This window comes from Erpetoichthys calabaricus, chromosome 3 (assembly GCF_900747795.2).
Source record: "Erpetoichthys calabaricus chromosome 3, fErpCal1.3, whole genome shotgun sequence".
Classification (NCBI taxonomy): domain Eukaryota; kingdom Metazoa; phylum Chordata; class Cladistia; order Polypteriformes; family Polypteridae; genus Erpetoichthys; species Erpetoichthys calabaricus.
The window spans coordinates 193367530-193385683 of NC_041396.2; the positions used below are offsets into that span (position 1 = coordinate 193367530).

At 35.6% G+C, this 18154-nt stretch overlaps 1 protein-coding gene across 2 annotated transcripts in view; it reads right to left on the reverse strand.

The window, feature by feature from the left end:
- Positions 1 to 18154, reverse strand: part of ascc3 (activating signal cointegrator 1 complex subunit 3) — an 854735-nt gene that overhangs the window by 157876 nt on the left and 678705 nt on the right. For both annotated transcript variants that reach the window (XM_051925342.1, XM_051925343.1), the window contains exons 23-30: positions 14642 to 14740; positions 9603 to 9771; positions 6411 to 6631; positions 5354 to 5439; positions 3091 to 3257; positions 2031 to 2176; positions 1194 to 1314; positions 204 to 346 (exon numbers count right to left, since the gene is read on the reverse strand). In XM_051925342.1, the coding sequence (XP_051781302.1) occupies positions 204 to 346; positions 1194 to 1314; positions 2031 to 2176; positions 3091 to 3257; positions 5354 to 5439; positions 6411 to 6631; positions 9603 to 9771; positions 14642 to 14740 (1152 nt within the window). The remainder of the gene's footprint in view (positions 1 to 203; positions 347 to 1193; positions 1315 to 2030; positions 2177 to 3090; positions 3258 to 5353; positions 5440 to 6410; positions 6632 to 9602; positions 9772 to 14641; positions 14741 to 18154) is intronic.

The window sequence follows — 18154 nt, forward strand, 5'->3', positions numbered from 1 at the left end:
AGAGCAATTCAGTCAAAAAGTTGTTTTCATGTTCATAAAAATATTAATAACAGCATAATATATTCAAACAGTGCAAATAATTTATTTTAATTTGCTTATGCAATACATTATGCATATGATATGTCTGCATCCAACTGACAATAATTAGAAAGATTAAGTATGTTCTTTAACACAATACAGTAAAAGCTAAAAATGAATTTTACCTCTGTTTCATCCATATGAAGCCACTGTTTGGGATCATCTTCAGTGGCCAGAAAAGTAATCAAGTCAATAGCAGTAAGACGAGTCTGTCGTCTTGATGAGACAAAGATCAACACTGGTTTGGATGGTGAATGGCTTCGAATAGCTGTGGAGGAAAACAACAACCCACCTTATGCAGAAATTCTAAATAATTCTAAAATAATGCAGAGAAAGGTGCTGGTTTTGGCTCATTTTACAGAAAGCAACAAATTTAAATTTTCAGTCTCATGTTGATAGTTAAAATACACACTACTACACATACACATCATAATAATAATTAGGGGAGCATAAAGGCAAACATTTAAAAAAAATTAAAGTAATAAAAATTTCTTTTTGCCATAAAGCAAATATGTGACACAATGACTTGTATTTTACACCTCCTGAACATTTCATATTTTCTAACCCAAATAAGTAATCCCATGACTTGCCCGAAATGCATTTAAGAAAGCAAAAGCTTTCAGCTAGACTTTATTATATAAGTAATTTCAAAATCATATTACCAGGAGCTTCACATACAAAATCTACGAACCAAATCCAACACTAAAGGCAGAAAAGTAGAATAAAGATTGAATACATATAGAAAAAACTTTTTGAAATAGAAAGATATTTTGAAAAGTATGGTTTGTGATAAAGGCAGGACAAAAATTTAACTATTCATTTATCATATATATTTCCTATTAATAGGGGAGAGTGTATCACATTATTTTACATGTACAAAACAACATAACCCTTACAGGACTAGCATATTCTTAAAACAACTGGTACAAAACAAGATTAACTAATTTATGCAAGTCAGGGAGTTATTCAAGGGTGAAAATTGATCTGCTGCTTCACAGTACCTTTATTCAAAAACTACACTGCCGTTAAAGCATACTCTGTCACTGTCTTGAAACAAGCAGCCTATCAAGAAACACAATTTAGAATGTGCAATGTACAACATAATGTACAAATACCTTGGAAAGATGGCTTGTTCATGCTGGCCATGCGTGGACAGTAGTGCTGCCCTGGAAATCCTTGAATGTGTACTTCCAGTGGAACAGGACGAACAGAAGGTCGAAAATTGAACAGGCCCAACTGAAAACAACAGTGTACAAATTATTAACATCAACTACTGGCTTGCAATAAAAATGGCAACCTGCAAGTGGTTAAATGACATAGGCTACTATTTAGAAAATTCCTGTTTCTATTAAACAAAAACAGCCAAAAAAGCCTACTTCTAAACTGCAAAAACTGTCAAAAAAGTCTAATAATTGACATTGGTGTTTTTATACATTTTTTACAGAAAAATATTTAACTATATTACATGAATCCAAATTGCACTAATAAAAATAATAACATCAGTGGCACTTAAGGTAATATGGTATTTAATATATACACAATTCCCTATTTGTGAATTTTCTGTTCTCCTGATTGCTATCTTTTTAACCACTTTCATTAAATGGGAACTGTGTGCTTTTTTGAAGACAATTTGTCTAATAACTATGAAGTACTGTACATTAAAATATCACCATTAAAAGACAACAGTAATTTATCAAATTACTGCAAATGTTTAAAACATTTGTTAACCACCATACTAATCCATTCGATGCACTTTGGACTCGGGCAATAATGGCAAACCAAATTTTCCTTCTAGTGTAAGGAGTATTAGATGCAAGGAATTTGAATTTGTCTAATATTTTACCTCTTTGGGTATAACTGAGCATCAGAATTATGTCACTAAATGTGAGCAGGCACAAGAAAGAAAATGCCCCGATAATCAAAGGTGAGGATATTTCTCAGGTGTCAAATACCTGTCCTATGCCTAGCCAGTCAGCTAGATCCTTTGCATTTGCCAGAGCTGTGGATAATCCTACAACTCTCACAGGTTTTGCAGTGTGAGATGAAATGAAATTAGTTCTTGACACAATAACCTCTAGTACAGGACCTCTTTCTTCTCCTGTGATAAAAGAAAGGAAAGAGAAAATACAAGTTAGGACTTAAAAATAACAGGGACATAACATTCTTAAGTACTGTTTATTTAACTTAATTATGGAGGAGTTCCGTTACTTCTTTAAGGATAATATAAGACCCGAGACATTTTTTGTCTAAAATAGTAAGAAAAAAAAATGGAACTACTATAAAATTACTTTAACAATCTTAAATAAAAAAATGCTAGCTATTCTCTTGTGAAGCTAAGTTAGGGGAGGTTGGTAATAAAAAAGATTGAGAAAAATTAAATTGATGGGTATGATTACACAAAAAAACATTATTTGCCCCAAGATTTCAAAAAATCTGGGTTAAGTGGTGACTCGTGTAAATGAATATGGGTGTTAAGTTACAGAAAGCTTTAACCAGGGTTGGTTTCTGCCTTGAGTCTGATGCTTGCAGGATAGCTCAGGCTTCTTAAACCCTCCAGAACTCGATTAGATGACTTATGAAAAAGGATGAATAGGTATTTATTGTTTTTTCCTTAAATAAACAAATAAAACCATAGACGTTTTATTACCAACTAATTCATAAATTGTACTTTTAGGAACTGCAGCACTGTACATCCCTTTTGTTGTTCCAATTCATTGCAGCACTGCTGTTTCCAACGCAGCTGGGATGAAAATATGTTTTAAATTGTGGGGAGAAAGACATATGATACAGAGGAATACAATGCTTGGATCACTAGTAGGAGAAGTTGTAGTAAGTGTTTCCGATACAAAGAATTGATTTCTTCAGGTCTGTGGGGCTTCAGAGACTCCAAAACTTTTTCAAGACTCAATATGGAAAGTATCGTTTGCATAGTACAATAGATTATCTTATAACATTATGTCCTCAAAATCTGCTCACGTAATATATCAGACATAGTAAAGGTTTTGCACAAACCTAGTAGATGGATCTCATCAATGATAATAATTGCAACTTTCTGCACATAACTTCGATTTTGCCAACTTCTGCTGACTCCATCCCATTTCTCCGGTGTGGTTACAATGAGATCAGCCTGAGCAATTGCTTTTATATCTGGAGTGACATCCCCAGTTAACTCAACAACTCTGAGGAAAGGGTGGAAACCATAAAGATTTATTTCACCAAAATAGATATGCTACACTAACTTCCATACACAAGCAAGACTATACAATTACAAAATTATAACTTTTGTAAACTTTAAAGGCATCCAAATGAGTTGTTTTGAAATACGAAAGATTGGGACACTGTTATTTCCTTGTTATGCAAGAAGCTTTGATCTGGGTCATATAATGAATAACAGACTGGGGTACACTCCAATTTTGAATTTATCAGTATGATTTCTTAGCTAACACAACAAAAGATATAGAAAAAACAGTAGATGAAGAGTAGATCACGAATACAAATTTATAGTTTGCTAATTAGCTACTCATGGACATGCTACTCAAACAAAATAGGAGGAAACAAAAACTCCACCCATCTGGAAACACAAAGAAGGGATGCAATGGGACTACAAAAAACACTCTTTAATGGTGTATTCTGTATTTTTTGTAACTGAAGGCCACGCTATGTTTTCCTTGAAGTTTTTTTTCTTTGCCACTGTGACCTATTTATTTCCATGGATAAAAATTATGTTAATTCAAACAGGTTGAATTACAGTTACAGAGAAGACATAAAATACAAGTATCCATCATAAATAAAATAAACGTTTACAACATTGCAGCAGTCTTCATTTCAGGTAATCTGTCTTACTTTTTTGAAATATAACTTAAGACAAGTCAGAAAAATGCTCCCAAGTCTGTGCCAGACTCATATTGGCCAACTATAAAGTTTCACTTAAGTTGCATTAGAAGTCTTTTTATTTAATTCCTGATAAGAACCAAAGTTTTATCACAAAATGTGTGGATCAAATATTTACAATGAGGGATTACTGTCCACAATTTCTGATTAAGAACAAACTACAGTACAGACTTAACAAAATAAAGTCGGTTAACGTGAGATTTTAAAAATTCAGTTAGCTGCAAAGGTAGATTTAAAAGAACCCACAATTTTACCCTGATCTATTACCTAAATAAGTATGCCAAGCTAAATTAACAATGCTTAAATTCCTTATTTTTTACCAATAGGAATTCCTGAGATCTTCAAGAGATCTAAAAATGCAAGAGATATTTTAAAATCATGTGTAAAAACTACTTTGATATATCTAGAAAAACTTTTGAGATACCTTTAACTGTATTTTAGATATCTCATAATAATAACCATAAATCTCAAAGTAACTTCTTTGCAAATGTATCTTAAATTGTATTTCAGCTATCCATCCATCCATCCATTTACCAACCCGCTGAATCCGAACACAGGGTCACGGGGGTCTGCTGGAGCCAATCCTAGCCAACACAGGGTACAAGGCAGGAACCAATCCCGGGCAGGGTGCCAACCCACCGCAGGACACACACAAACACACCCACACACCAAGCACACACTAGGGCCAATTTAGAATCTTGCATGTCTTTGGACTGTGGGAGGAAACTGGAGCGCCTGGAGAAAACCCACGCAGACACGGGGAGAACATGCAAACTCCATGCAGGGAGGACCCGGGAAGCGAACCCGGGTCTCCTAACTGCGAGGCACCAGCACTACCACTGCGCCACCATGCCGCCCTATTTCAGATATCACAAAATCAAATTAGAGATACCTTTAAATAAATTTTAAGATCTGTCAACTTAACCTATTGCAAGATATCAGGAAATGGTTTTAAATATTTTGGACATCCATCAGTGTGAAGATATATTCTGAGATATCTTGAATAATATCTTAATACTGTATACTTTTTTGAGATTTCTAAAATATTAACAATCTTGATGGAGTGAATGGTCTCCCCACACTTGTCAAATTTCTTTTGTTTTTATCTATCTAAATTAAAGGTTTTATAGCAGAGATAACAGTAAAAGTTCATTTGAAAACATAAATATCAAAACAAAGAAAAAAACATAATTTACCCAACACATCTATGTATTTATAAATGGTTTGAACTTCACACACTTAGACTAAGAAAATATTTATTTAAAATCACACAGTTATTAACAACTACTTCAACAGAATTCTAAATAAAAAACATGCATCAAAACATGATACCATTTAATAAACAGTGCACAAAAACCTATAGGTATATAAAAAAACACTTTACCTTTTCCCTAATTTTTCTTCTATTCTTATTTTCCAGTCCTCTATTCTTTCCCTGACGAGTGCTTTTAAAGGAGCAATATACACTGCCTAAAACCAAAATAATGTAAGAAAGTTAGTAAATAAATAAACTAAAATCTATAGCCTGAGCATGAGGGTAGCCACAGGAAGGAATATACTGTACTTTTAAAGGTATATTCAACATGTAATTACATAGACATTAAAGCAGCTCAGGACAAGTGCACAGGAAAAATGTACCAAGACAAATGTGTGCAGCTAGTGTATTGCTCTTCCCATTTTGGATAGTCAATGTGGACAAAATTTCAGGAGTTATAAAAATGAAAGATTCACCTGAACTTCACAATGTTACTAGGTTTACTTTCTGTGCCTTGTAATAATGTGCTCACTGCTTTTAAAGAGCTTGTAGATATTGTGCTTCCAGAGCTACACGCATCCAAATTAAGGTATGTATTGTTTAATCACAACCTGCAATAGTTAACAGTGAAATATTTATGAGTGCTACTTTACCACTTTTTGAGAGGGACTGTATATAGTGTGGTGCCATAAATTGCACAGTACAGATGCCTTTACATTGACATTGGCTGGTTTTCTTTCCATTTATGTTTCTTCTTTTGTTTACTTTTCTGCAGTAAAATCACAATTCACAAGATGCTTAATTAAAATTATACATTATGAATATTGTATATGTAATGGAGAAATTATTACCAAGGAGCTTTTACTAGGTGTACACATTTGTTTCTGTGGGCATTATTCCTCCATGCATTTGTCACAGTACTTTTTGTGCAAACCATCAAAAGACTTATTAATTGACTACATATAAGTTACTAAGTTTAAAATACTTGTTTTCTTGTCTATTTTTTAAATATTGAACCTTATTAATTCATTGCTTCACAAAAATCACTGTATTTTGCAAAACAACTATAAGCTGCATTACCACCTACTGTAAGGATATAACCCAACGTTATTAACATAATGCTATTTTTGTACATTTTCTAAAAAATGTAAAACAATTTATTGGGAAACAAATACATAGTATATACCTTGGAGGAGGGGTATTTACTGAAGACTCGAAATATTGCCATTTCAGCAGCAACTGTTTTTCCCGAGCCTGTAGGTGCTCCAAGAAGAACATTGCTATCCGTGTGGTACAAAGTATGGAATATCTGAGTCTGAACTGGGTTAAAATGGGTAAATTTGTACAAAGCTTCATATTCTCTGTTCCCCAAAGCAGTGACGGGCAAAGGCTGAAGATCTAGTAGCTCTAAGTTTAAAGAATAAATAAACAGTTCATAAGTACATAAATACAAAGAAATGTGTTATCTGTTAACATCAATCAGTGTGTTATAAATTTTCACATTTCTAAACATTTCTGTTAATTTATTTTTTCTTAATACTATAATTTTAATGAGAAAAATTCTCTTTTCAAACATACAGTACAGTTGCAGAAGGTAGTATCTAAATATACAAAACAACTGAGTGTAATATCCATCAGGTCTTTGTAAAAATGACAACATAAATTTTATTAATTGAATTTATGAAATAGAAGTAAATATTTGACAAAAAAAAGTATCCAACAGACATGCCTTATATAGTTAACAATGCTTTGCTAAGTATATGTCTCCAGAAAAGAACCACGTTTGTTTGTTTTAAATTTAATCCATCCAATCATGTTGTAAACCTACTTAATCCCTGGCTTGGGTCAGTTGAAGCCAGAGCCAATCCTGGAAGCAATCAGTGCCAACACCTGATACCAAATTATTATAGGAGATAGTCACACAGACACAATGTTATAGTATGGCATTAACTGCATAATCCTGTTATTTCACAGAATAACCAGAACTCTATAAATAAAAGTTATTTCAATTAAGAGTATGAAAAGGAGAAAATCAACTGTATAATGAAATATTTTATAGATTTTTAATTGCACAAACTATTTAGAGCCAGTTAACATGTAAAACAATGTTCTGCTGTCAATTATGAGTTTCTATGATTCAGTCAAAATCTAAAATACTTATCAATAAAAGAGGTTAATTCTTAAACAGATTACTTACAGGGTAGATCTTCCTGACACCAGATTTTCATGTGTGGGAAACTACTGTAGACTACAGTGCAAAAAGCTTCTTTCAACTTTTTCTCATTTTTGGTGACAGAGGTCATGTGTGAAACAGTTTAATTTTTCAGTATTACTTTTTTTAATCATAAGATTCTCACCTCTTTGTCATGCAAACAACTGGGTGTCATAAAGTATATTAAATAAAGAATCATAGGAACAATAAACAAGTAAGAAAATGTACGCACAGCCTAATATTCAATTGCATTCTCAGATTGACTGATTTTGAAACTATGAGCATTTTTAAATTTTCTAGTGACTTCATCAAAGGCTTAGTTATCACATTTTGTTTACTAAATATTTCTGTAATAGTGAGCCATTCAAAAATAACAGTGATAACAGAATCTATACATGTTACTACAGTATATAAAACACATTTTTTAATAGCACTACAATATGTAGTTGAAAACTGAGCACAAATAGGCTTGAGGGGGCTGAAATATCCTTCATAATCAGCAGATCCCTACTCAAGTAATAAAAAACTGCATCAATTAATGTTCTATTGTTGGTGTTAAAAGGTTTAATGCTAATTAATGTTGGTTTAAATTTCTTAAATATAATTTTTTTAAAAGAATTACCTAATGGAGATTTAAATTATTTTGCAAGCCTCAAGCTAAAACTGTTTGCTGTGTCCATCTTTGGTGGATAACAAGTCATTGTAGAACTTTGCTTATGAATTATATAGCAAGAGAAATGCTGAATTATTACAAAATTCAGATAATGCAGCTGAGAGGCTACTTTAGCGTAACAGAAATCCTGAGCACAGATTTATTCATTGTATGAATATATCACCATGTCATGGCTGTGGAGCTTGTTTCCTCGTTCATTCATTTTAACTTACATTAAATTACTTGCATTTTTTACTTTCACTGTTATAAACATCATTGTACTTACCCGCTACAATTTAGTAGCAGGACAGCTGAGCTGAAAGGTTGGTGCAAGCTGCTATGCGGCTGCAGAAACTGCTTATATGGCAGCATATTAAGCAGAAGCCACTGCTGAGCACATAACACTGCTGGTGTTTCACTGTTATGCTGTCAAAAGCAGCTGTCAAATGAGTAAAAGATGAAGATATTCAAAATATACAAGTTGAAGCAATCTCTTTCTCAAGCGAAATTTGAAACAGCAATCATACCCTGTGATTGTGGTACCATGAACAGAAAGACAAATCTGAAAATTCATCAATGCTTTTCACTGGCTATTTCTGACATATCAAAACTTTGTACAGCATACTGTATTTGAGATGTATCAACGAAAATTGAACTTTCTCTTAAAATTTCCTAGAAGAACAAGTGTGCCAAATTTTAACAAAATCAATCCATTGAGAGCTCAGTTGTGTCATGTTGTGGATAGACAGAAAGAAATGATTATCAACAGTAGATGCTTTTTACTTTATATGTAAGCACACAAAAAATTATCTCTATTTTTGGGAACTGGCCACACCATGGTATTATTTTACATAATAATAATTAATAATTCTTTGCATTTATATAGCGCTTTTCTCACTACTCATAGCACTCAGCAATTGCAGGTTAAGGGCCTTGCTCAAGGGCCCAACAGAGCAGAGTCCCTATTGGCATTTACGGGATTCGAACCAGCAACCTTCTGATTGCCAGTGCAGATCCCTAGCCTCAGAGCCACCACTCCGCCCTACATACTACCAATGTAGCCTTTTGGTTAAATTTTGTAAACCAAGTGCCATTTCAATTAATTAGAGATTTCATACTGTAATTTAACACCTTAACTTTGGAGTCATTCAAACAGCTTACAATAGGTTGATCTCCTAGTTATTTAGCTAAATGGTTATATGGTCCCTTAATTCTAGGGTGTTGTACCGTGTTAGCCATTATGGATGTAGTGAGAAGTTAAGCAAAATGACACCTTTTATTGGCTAACTAAAAAGATTACAATATGCAAGCTTTTGAGGCAACTCAGGTCCCCTCTTCAGGCAAGATTTTATTTACAGATTGTCTGAAGGGGCCTGAGTTGCCTCGAAAGCTTGCATATTTGTAATCTCACTGGTCTCTTAATATTAATCTAAGTATACACTTAAAGATGTTAACATATGATGTACCTTAAATATCAATTTAATATTTTAATATATATAACCTCTTTTTGTTACCTGTGTGTGGTGGATGTCTCTCTGGCAGTATGAGATGTTGAAAATTAATGATACAAACCGCTTCGGCTCCAAGCCATCTGTCTGACACTGCCCGAATATAGTATTGTGAAGGCATAGGCTCAAAGATTGGAATGGTAAATACCAAAAATTGAGATTCATTGGTGACAACCTGGAAAAAAAAAAGCAAAATACTGTACACAGACTTCATTCTATGCTGAACAATAAGTATAATATTTATAAAGTACTGTTTATATTCAAATTAAAAAAAAAAATAACCACTTATGGGAAACTACATACAAATACTAAAAAGGACACACTCTGCTTAGGTTTGCTTGTCAATATGATTTGCTTATTATTAGTGGTGTGATAATGAACATTTCTGTCGATCATTATACAAACATTTTGCATACTACAGTGCAGCAGAAAGAATATTGAGTGCAAGCAGATGAAGAAAGTGGAACTGAAGATGCTGCCTGCTGTGCGAAATCTGTAATTGCTTTATCACTAAGTCAGATTAATTGACAATTTAGCAATGCACACTAATTTATCATTATGTATTCAGTAACTTTGAGTTCAATTATGACACTATTCCTACCTGATTATTTCATGTTTTTACTTGTCTAATGAGCTTTATTTTATTTTTTTTATAAAACCCTACATTAATATTTAATCCTGTATACACTAAGGGGTTTCTGGCATTATTGCACTTAAACTACATACCCAAAAATAAACGGCTATTATTCTGCTTCTGTGATAAAACTGTAGTGAGTACAACCCACCATATTTTTAAAGAAAGTATTTATATGATTAAAGACCTTTGTTTACACCACTATCAACTAAATAAAACAAACAAAAAATGTTGTGCTTTAGGATTTTACAGTATATAACCAAGACATTTTATGATGCACAACCATGGAATCAATGTGCTATTGAGCCCCAATCGGTCAATTATCATTGTACCAAGTTAGATGTCATATCCCATGGCATTGCCATGTTACACTGCCTGGCACAAGGTGTCCTCATTTTTAGAAACATTTAGTTTCTTGCACCTAAATAATCTCTTAAAACAACTATTGTAGTTGAAATTTTATAGCTAGCTAGCTAGATAGATAGATAGATAGATAGATAGATAGATAGATAGATAGATAGATAGATAGATAGATAGATAGATAGATAGATAGATAGATAGATAGATAGATAGATAGATAGATAGATAGATAGATAACTTTATTAATCCCCAAGGGGAAATTCACATACTCCAGCAGCAGCATACTGATAAAAACAATATTAATTAAAGAGTGATAAAAATGCAGTGCAAATTAAAAAATGCAAGGTGGAGAGTGCAAGGCAGGTATAACAGTTAATAACATTGTATGATGTTAATGTTTACCTACCACCCCCTACCCGGTGGAATTGAAGAGTCGCATAGTGTGGGGGAGGAACAATCTCCTCAGTCTGTCAGTGGAGCAGGACAGTGACAGCAGTCTGTCGCTGAAGCTGCTCCTCTGTCTGGAGAGGATACTGTTCAGTGGATTCTCCATGATTGAAAGGAGCCTGCTCAGCGCCCGTCGCTCTGCCACGGATGTCGAACTGTCCAGCTCCGTGCCTACAATAGAGCCTGCCTTCCTCACCAGTTTATCCAGGTGTGAGGCGTCCCTCTTCTTTATGCTGCCTCCCCAGCACACCACCGCGTAGAAGAGGGCGCTCACCACAACCGTCTGATAGAACATCTGCAGCATCTTATTGCAGATGTTGAAGGACGCCAGCCTTCTAAGGAAGTATAGTTGGCTCTGTCCTTTCTTGCACAGAGCATCAGTATTGGCAGTTCAGTCCAATTTATCATCCAGCTGCACTTTCTGCACACAGTAGCCTATGATGATCACCGGGTCCGTGAGAGGCCTGGGCCTCCTAAAATCCACCACCAGCTCCTTGGTTTTGCTGGTGTTCAGTTGTAGGTGGTTTGAGTCGCACCATTTAACAAAGGCCTTGATTAGGTTCCTATACTCCTCCTGATGCAGCCCAGAGACGCACATACTGAGGTCTGTCTGTAAGATAGTCCATGATCCATGCCACCAGGTATGAATCTACTCCCATCTCTGTCAGCTTGTCTCTAAGGAGCAGAGGTTGGATGGTGTTGAAGGAGCTAGAGAAGTCCAGAAACATAATTCTTACTGCACCACTGCCTCTGTCCAAGTGGGAGAGGGATCGGTGTAGCATGTACATGATGGCATCCTCCGCTCCCACCTTCTCCTGGTATGCGAACTGCAGAGGGTGAAGGGGGTGGCGGACCTGTGGCCTCAGGTGGAGAAGCAGCAGCCGCTCCATGGTCTTCATCACATGCGACATCAGGGCAACAGGCCTGAAGTCATTCAGTTCACCGGGACATGATACCTTTGGGACTGGGGTGACGCAAGATGTTTTCCAAAGCCTCGAGACTCTCCGCTGTTCCAGGCTCAGGTTGAAGATGCGCTGTAGAGGACTCCCCAGCTCCAATGCATAGGCCTTCAACAGTCGTGGCGATACTCCATCTAGACCCACTGCTTTGCCGGCACGAAGTCTCCTCAGCTCCCTGCTTACCTGGGCTGATGTAATTGTGGGTGGGGGGATACTTTCTCTTATGCTGGTATCAGCAGATACACATACAGTATATTATGCACATATAACATACACATATATTATTACTCTGAAGCTGCTAGTAAAAAGTTGTAACTATGCACATATAATTACATACTGTACTTATCCAAACCTTTACTTTCAAAATTATTTTTCAAGCTTGTCCTTGAAACAATTTTGTTTACCACTAGACAGAGAGAAATCTGAAATTTTACACAATAGATTGGGGTTTATGCAATTCACCCATCTTCTCTTGCCTTCTGTAACAGTTGCCCCACAGAAGTTTAATGTGCTTTCATTTATTTGTTTTTTGTTGCTATTGCTTTTTTCTTGCATTTCATGTCTGAAATCAGTAAAGTGCACAAATACATTTTCATACTAGTTTTTTCCAGTTCTGGGTTATAGGATGGGGGCAGTTCCTTTGTTGTCAGTTCTGTGTGCAGGGGAGGAAACAGCCCTGGGCAGGCCTCCAAAGGCAAGTCAAACACACCACACATACACTTAAACCAGTGTTTTCAGGCACTTTTGGGTCACAGGTGGCCATTTCAGACAAACACACGAGACTTGTTCATGGTATAATTCAAACCTCTGTGTCTCCAATTCTAATCGTACTCTTCATCAATAAGCTCACTTCAACTTCCACTCTTGATTTTATTTCCACTTTGTAACCTCACTAGTGTCTGCCTTCCTGGGGATAGTGAGGCAAGAGTGATTAGAAACGGGATAAAAAATATCTCACGGCATTGTATATTCCTTTATTGGAGCAGGGGGTGAGGGGAATGTACCATGAACACACCATCTGGAATGTTTTTTATTTTCTCATGTGCTTATGACACAGTGACGTGCGTGGTATGATTCAGTGACATTCGATCAGGGGGGTGGGACAGAGGTCCCCATGTGAAACTTCAAATAGCTGCATGATGTGGCGCTATACAAATACATTCGATCAAAGAGTGATCTCTTGTGAAAATTTGCATGGCCAGTGACACTTAATCCAAAGGCTAAAGGAAGAATGTGCTGTTCAAAAATATACCAGGCACAGCAAGCATAGCATCAAGTCTTTCAGTAAATGCGTTGTTCTCAATACAATCAAAACATCAACCAATCAATCCACATGCAGTCTCACAGAAGCTTGTCTGTAACAATGTGTTAAAATGCGTAAAGATGAGCTGCTGCATTAGCAATATAATTTCCGCACAGTTGTGACATGAAGTACAAATGACCTATCACAAACAATTACACATCAATGAAAAGTTCTGAAACTCAGCTATACAATGGCAATGACTCTTTAATCCTATGTGGTGCAAAATAGGTAGGATCTTTTATAAAATCAGATTCCCTCAGCTGTAATGCACTGCTTGCCTTGGCATATACATGTGCAAATTGCATATTTTACTAATGAAATAGAGCAGAAAACATGGAAACCAAACACTTATTTTTAAAGAAGACACACTTGAGTATCTAAAAATACCATTATTGCTTTTGATTGAGGTTTGGATTTATTGCAACACACACAAACAGCTTTGAAATATAACAATGGGTGCATATTTGGTTAAATATTAGCTATTGTGACAACTCTAGGTGGCGTAGCAGCCACCCAACCCGACACAAACAGACACAAGAGGCACACTTACAAAACTCAAGCTTTTTATTTCTTGTTTTCCAATTCAGCACACAGCACCTTACACTGTGCTCCAATCACCACAATAACTCAGTCCTTTCCTCTTCTCTATTTTGTTTCTCTTTTTCTATTCTTCTGCCACCTCTACTCCTCCCTTTGCAAGCTCTGTCCTCTACCTCCTGACTCTGGCTCCCTGAATGGAATGATGCGGCCCCTTTTATATTGTTTCCGGATGTGCTCCAGGTGCTCCCTAACAATCTTCCTGCAGCACTTCCTGGTGTGGTGGAAGTACTGCATGGGCACCCAGAAGCACTCCATGTGCACCTGGATTCTCTTTCGGCAGCACTTCATGGTGTGGCGGAAGTGCTGCAGTGCATGGCTCTGGAATTGTCCAAATGCCCTCTTGTATCCTGGGGGAGGTATGACCTCTCTCCCGGTCTTCTCATCCTCCAGGCTGGGCAAGAGCCCTAGTCGTCTGCCACACTATGCATGACAGATTTTTGTAACCAATCAATTTTGCATAAAATTTCAGCTTGTTAGGACCATGGTTATTTTAGACATGTGTAGTATAGTTTCTTTTTTATTTGCTGTTTGTTGAAATAATGTATTTTCATCTGTGTTAATCTACATGTGTTTTTATATATTTACTGCTTGAAATGGATAAACTTATTCTAAAGTTACATTATAATTTTATAATGTATGATACCTCCGGACAGCACTGGATTATTTCTCTTTCTATAAAATGCATCATTTTAAACAGAAAGGTATAAGGAAAAAAAAAACATTGAAATGCCCATTATCATACCTGTTTTTTTTGAAGTAGAAAATATTCAGAATGATAAATGTGATCATTAGCTGGATCTTCAACCCAGATCCACCAAGGTTCACTAACTGATCCATGAACCTAACAGAGAGACAAAAACAAATAAATAATATCTGAAAATAATGGAAAAAAGGGGTCAAAATCACAGATGTTCAGTTAAAATGTATTTATTATGAATATTATTGCTCAAAAACGTACATCAATTTTCCCAGTACCATGCTGTTGTAGCTGGTTACATTGCTAAAATGTATGCTAATCTTGTCTATGGTAAGTCGACACCAGTGCTATCGAGAGGTTTGGGATACAACAGTAAAAGGATTCAACCTGTTTTTTTAATAAACTGTTCAGCACATACTTGCTGCATGATACTACAGAGAACCAAGGAAGAGAAGGGCATCCAGCTGGCCTAGGTCTTAGGACTGAAACCTTGTCAGTATTAACTGGCCATGAATCTCTGAAGGTTTATTTTCTCCAATAATACTCTTAAGTGGAGTTTTTGCTTATTTCTTCTTTGTCATCATGTGTCATCTACTAATGTTAACTGCCATAATAGCGTTTATATTAATTATTTAAATAATTTCTCTTTCGTTCCATATTTTATGCAGATTAAATATCACTATACATAAATGTCGAATGGTTTAATAATTAACTTTTACAGCATTATACAGTACTGTACAAAAGTGTTAGGATAAGCCTGGATTTTGTATAGCCTTCCTCATAATGCAAAACTAAAGCAATTCATTTTGGTACAACACTGAATAATTCTTAACGTAGTCCTGTTGTAAATACTTCAAAGATGCTTGAAGAGTTTTCCATAAACGTTCTGATGATCTTGATTATGAATGCTTTTTGCTCTTTTCTCTGTTCAAGTAACTCAAGACACTGTGCTGTGAAAAAGTATTTATCCCATCCTGATTTTTTTTATTTTTGATTATTCATAATAATTGTTTCTATTCTCTAAACAAATTTAGTATCATACAAAAGACACACTGAGTAAACACAATAATGATTTTAATTAATGCTTTGATTTACTAAAGGAAAGAAGAACCAATACCTGTATCAGCCATGTGAAAAAGTAATTGTCCCCTTAGTCACTCAGTCAACGAATTAACCAAATTTAAATGATAAGTGGTTCAATTAGACTAGACACACCCAAGCTTTATTGCTGCCAGCCCTTCAGATCACGGAATGATGACTGGACATTCTCCTTCAGTACTTTCTGGCAGAGACCTGAATTCATGATTTCCCCAGTTATGGCAAGTCACTCAGGCCCTGACGCAAGAAAATGTCTCCATTGTGGAAGGTTGTGTTAGCTTTACACCAGATGGAATGTGACTCATGTCTTCCAAAACGTTCCACATGGATTTATCAGCCCACAGAAGATTATCCCAATTTTTTGGGGGTAATCAAGGTATTTTTTGGCAAATGTCAAATGAGCCTTTAAGTTAATCTTATTTAGCAGTGCTTTCTGCTTTGAAACTCTCCAAATGGAACCCATTTTTGCCTAGTGTCTTTCTAATGGTAGAATTCTGAACATTGACATTAGTTGAGTTGAGAGAGGCCTGCAATTCCTAATACATTTATCGGCATGGTGTGCTGCTTGTTGATACCTTTTAGCAAACTACACACTACTGTAAAGATTCTACTGAAGTGATATGCAGATTTAGTAGGGCTGGCAGCAATCTATCTGGGGTGTGTCTAGTACAGGAGTGTTGAACTCCGGGCCTGGAGGGCCTCAGTGGCTACAGGTTTTCATTCTAACCCTTTTCCTAATCAGTGAGTAGTTTTCACTGCTAATTAACTCCTTTTCCCTTCATTTCAATGGGCCCCTTTTTAAGGATTCAGGCCTCCGCATTGATTTGTTTATTTATTAAATGGCAGCCAAACAGAAATCCATCCATTATCCAACCCTCTATATCCTAACTACAGGGTCACGGGGGTCTGCTGGAGCCAATCCCAGCCAACAAAGGGTGCAAGGCAGGAAACAAACACATATTTTAAAAATATTCATGCATACACATAATATTCATACAGTTCAAGAAGTTCATGGAATTTCTGCAGTAAATCACTCAAATTTCATTTAAATTTATATTAATAAAAAAGATTTTCTTTTTAAAATTCAATCTTTCACATTTTTCTAAGGCCGTCCTTTGCATTCAAAGATTGGCAAATTGGTTGCTGCACAGTTCACCTTGGGCCAGAAGGGAAGATGGAGCTTCTACTGGAAAATGGACAGACTTTTATCCAAAAAAAAGTAAAAATTAGTGTTCAGAGCCAAGTAAAATGATGTTTTTTGTGACATGCTGTGATTGGCTGCAGATCTGCTTTAGATTTTCACCAGTTCAACTACTTGTTTTCATAGTAAAGTGACATGAACCATCCTCCAATCAAATACTGTATCTCAAGTCTGATTTCAGACTATTACTTTTTGAAATAACCCGGCAGCCATAGCTTTCAGTAGATGGAGTTTTTTCCTTGTGTTTTCCAAAGTGACTGTACAGCATTACCAAGTAGATATGCTATACTTTAACATACAACTATAAAGGAGAAAAGAAAATTTTTTTTGTTACAAACACATACAGTATCTAGGCACATTAATTACCATACAATGTTCTTTCACCTATGTGGGTAGGTGTGAGAAACATGGTTAGAGAGATTTTGAGGCATCCAATATTTCTTGAGGTCACAAAAATCAAACAATGTGAAATGTGGAGGTCTGTTGAATATTCAAAAAGTTTTTTAATATTACACAACCTGGTAAAAAAATCTAAGTGTCTTTTCAGACAAAAAGAAAAGGCAGCGAGTACATGACAAGGAATCATAGGAATGACTAATTGTTTTTCAAGAGGAATTGGATATTAGGATGCATACAAATAAGAATGAAGATTAGCAAATGTTGAAATAACTACTAATATAGTGTTATAACTACTGTATTAAGATTGTATAAGCTTTAAGCTTAGATTGACTAACCAGTATGTGTATGCATGTAAGAAAGTATCAAATTAGTGCTTGGAACCTTTCAGTCAACATGGTATACTGTATATAGCTAAAAGTACCTTTACTGACAAGTGATAAGAAGAAGATGAACTATTGCCAGTTCTTGCATACTCAGCCACTATGGCACTCTATAAACTAGGGAATTTGGAAGCGCAGCATATCTTTTCGGTTTCCTACATGCTGAAGCATCCCAGCATTGACTAGGATCACAACTGGTCTACGAGAAAAAAGGAACACCTTAGGTGGTTTATGAAAATAAAGACCGCATGAGCAAAAAGCTGACCACATACTGTAACTGAGGTGAACCTTGCTGTATAGACTTTGATTTGCATCGTTCAGGTCAAATGTTTTATTTTAACTTCCACTGTTTTGTATGTCTGATTTCTCTACAAATAAATGTAACATTAGATTGACATAAGGTTTTCATATTATCTAACTAAAACTGCCTTGTGATTTACTGTGACACTAGCAATTACTGGAAGGTTGGAGGTTCTATAG